The 2105-nt window shown below is 43.7% G+C and overlaps 1 protein-coding gene across 1 annotated transcript in view; it reads right to left on the reverse strand.

Moving 5' to 3' along the window:
• LOC107093209 (aggrecan core protein-like) overlaps positions 1–2105 on the reverse strand; it is a 30987-nt gene that overhangs the window by 3997 nt on the left and 24885 nt on the right. Inside the window, exon 17 of the mRNA XM_015388094.1 lies at positions 1402–1584. Coding sequence (XP_015243580.1) covers positions 1402–1584 — 183 coding nt within the window. The remainder of the gene's footprint in view (positions 1–1401; positions 1585–2105) is intronic.

The following is a 2105-nucleotide window of genomic DNA, read 5'->3' on the forward strand; positions in this document are numbered from 1 at the left end:
TCGCTCTGTTAGTACGTCATATGCTTCGTTGATCTGATTGGTTTATTTGGCCCGTCTATCACCAACATAGGCCAATCAGCTAACCAGTATTTTTGCCCCTTCCCAAAATTACTTCAACTGAAGGTTTCCAGATGGATATGCTGAGCAAATCCATCTGGCGGAGTCAGGTTACACCAGACCTACTTGTAATCACATTTGTCTTTCAGATTAGAACGATTGTGTGGCTGGTTATACTCCTGCAGAAGTGTGTCACAGTGAGCTTGACGCTATATATATATATATAAAGGCACGAAACAACAAAAATGGACAGCTGCATGTTTGAAACAGCTTGTGTTTCCCATTTGTGGCCTGCAGGGATTACTGCTGAAGTGTTATTTTGTAATTTCTGTGTGTACAGATAAAAATTTAAGTTTAAAACACTAATTTGAAGACTTTCTGTCATGATCTGTGCTGATAGCTGGCCTAAATTATTAATTTCACTCATCTTTCTAACTTTGTCCATTCAGTAATTATGACTCATGTCATACACCTGTGTCTGTTCCTTTATATTTGGTCCAGCCCAGCCATCGAGGCCAGATCATTGTTTGCTTTTTGTTTGTTGTTTGGTTTATTTCTAAAGTTCATGTGTTCCTGGGTGCCAGTGGGTTGAGAGGTTTAGTGTTTGTCTCGTCTTCTGATCATGTTCTGCCCTTTTTAAGTGGAGCGCTCAGGGTTTTGGCTCGGAACGCTGGGAAGGTCAGTTTTATTCCTGTGAGCCTGGTTCCTAAGAGGAGACCAGTTTAAAGACTTGCAGAAATCTTGGTACCACATCTTGACTCTGTTGCCTCAACCACTGCCCCTCTGCATCTGAGCCAGCCTATCTGCATTTATGCGTGTCTGTCTGGCCACACTTCTTGACTCTCTGGATCTCTGAACCGTCCTGAGCGCTCTGTGGATTCCTCAAACCCTATTTCTGTCTGTTCCTGTGTGGATTGGAACTCCTATTCGAGCTGAGGACTACTGGATCTCAGAACTGGATTGGTCCCCTGTGTTTGCTACATTGGTTAGGGACACCTTGGAGGACTCTGAGTTGAAACCCGTTCGGCAGTCCATCAGATGGATCCTGCCTTCCATGCAGATAATGGACTGAACAGTTAAACCAGGTAAGTGACTCACATGATAATCATCTCCAATCAGATGATCATGGTCACTTGCCTGTGTTTCTCCCACCAGAGAGTATCAGTGATTGGGCGGTGCTCCGCACCCTTTTCCCCGCAGTCGCTGCAAGTCCACAGCTCCACAGCAGTCTGTTTCTGTTCTGTTTTGTTTTAATAAACGTTTTGAACTTTCCTACTGATTGTCTTACCTCGAATACTGGATCCATCCTTCCCATTTCATGACATTTCCTCCTTTAAAACTCACCTTCTATGCACTGCACCAGTGGCTCTTCCCACTGTCCGTTTGCCAGACAGTGTATGACTGACAGGTGGCGCTGTGTGAAGCCTGGGTCACACTGATAGCGGATTATAGAGTTAATGGGGTAGCTCTCTCTGCTGCTGCCCATCGGGCTGCCATGTTCAACCTCTGGTGGTGCTCCACACGTGACTGACAAAAGATAGAAAAAAAATAACATCACAGCCTAGAAAACCATTCTGAGAGCACAGACCTCCACCAAGCAGGAAATTTTGCCCCGAAATGTGACTTGAACACCTCAGGTTTTTGCTACACCTGTAGCTAAAACTTGCACATGTTCTGGATCATTAGTAAATTTAAAATGAATTTGTTGCCATGAGGTGCACCACTGTTTAGATTAGTGAGAAGATGCTTGTTAAAGGAAACGTCTGGTCACATTTAGAATTCTAATTTCTGACAGTAATTTAAGTATGAAATTATTACATACTGTTCAATAAATAATATGTGTTTTAATTCAGAGTAATTTTCATTTGAATGTGCTTTACTGGAGGCATCCATGTTTGTCAAAGAACACTACTGCCACCTACTGGTTTGTGACGTCACGGTGCGGTATCGGCTGTTGATCAAGTCCCAGTGCTGTATCTGGTGTTTGTCACAACGCGCTATTATCCATGATGGCGACGACCAGTGCACTATGCTACACAGAGAGTAGC

This window comes from Cyprinodon variegatus, unplaced genomic scaffold (genome assembly GCF_000732505.1).
Source record: "Cyprinodon variegatus isolate N-32 unplaced genomic scaffold, C_variegatus-1.0 Scaffold413, whole genome shotgun sequence".
NCBI classification, from domain to species: Eukaryota; Metazoa; Chordata; class Actinopteri; order Cyprinodontiformes; family Cyprinodontidae; genus Cyprinodon; species Cyprinodon variegatus.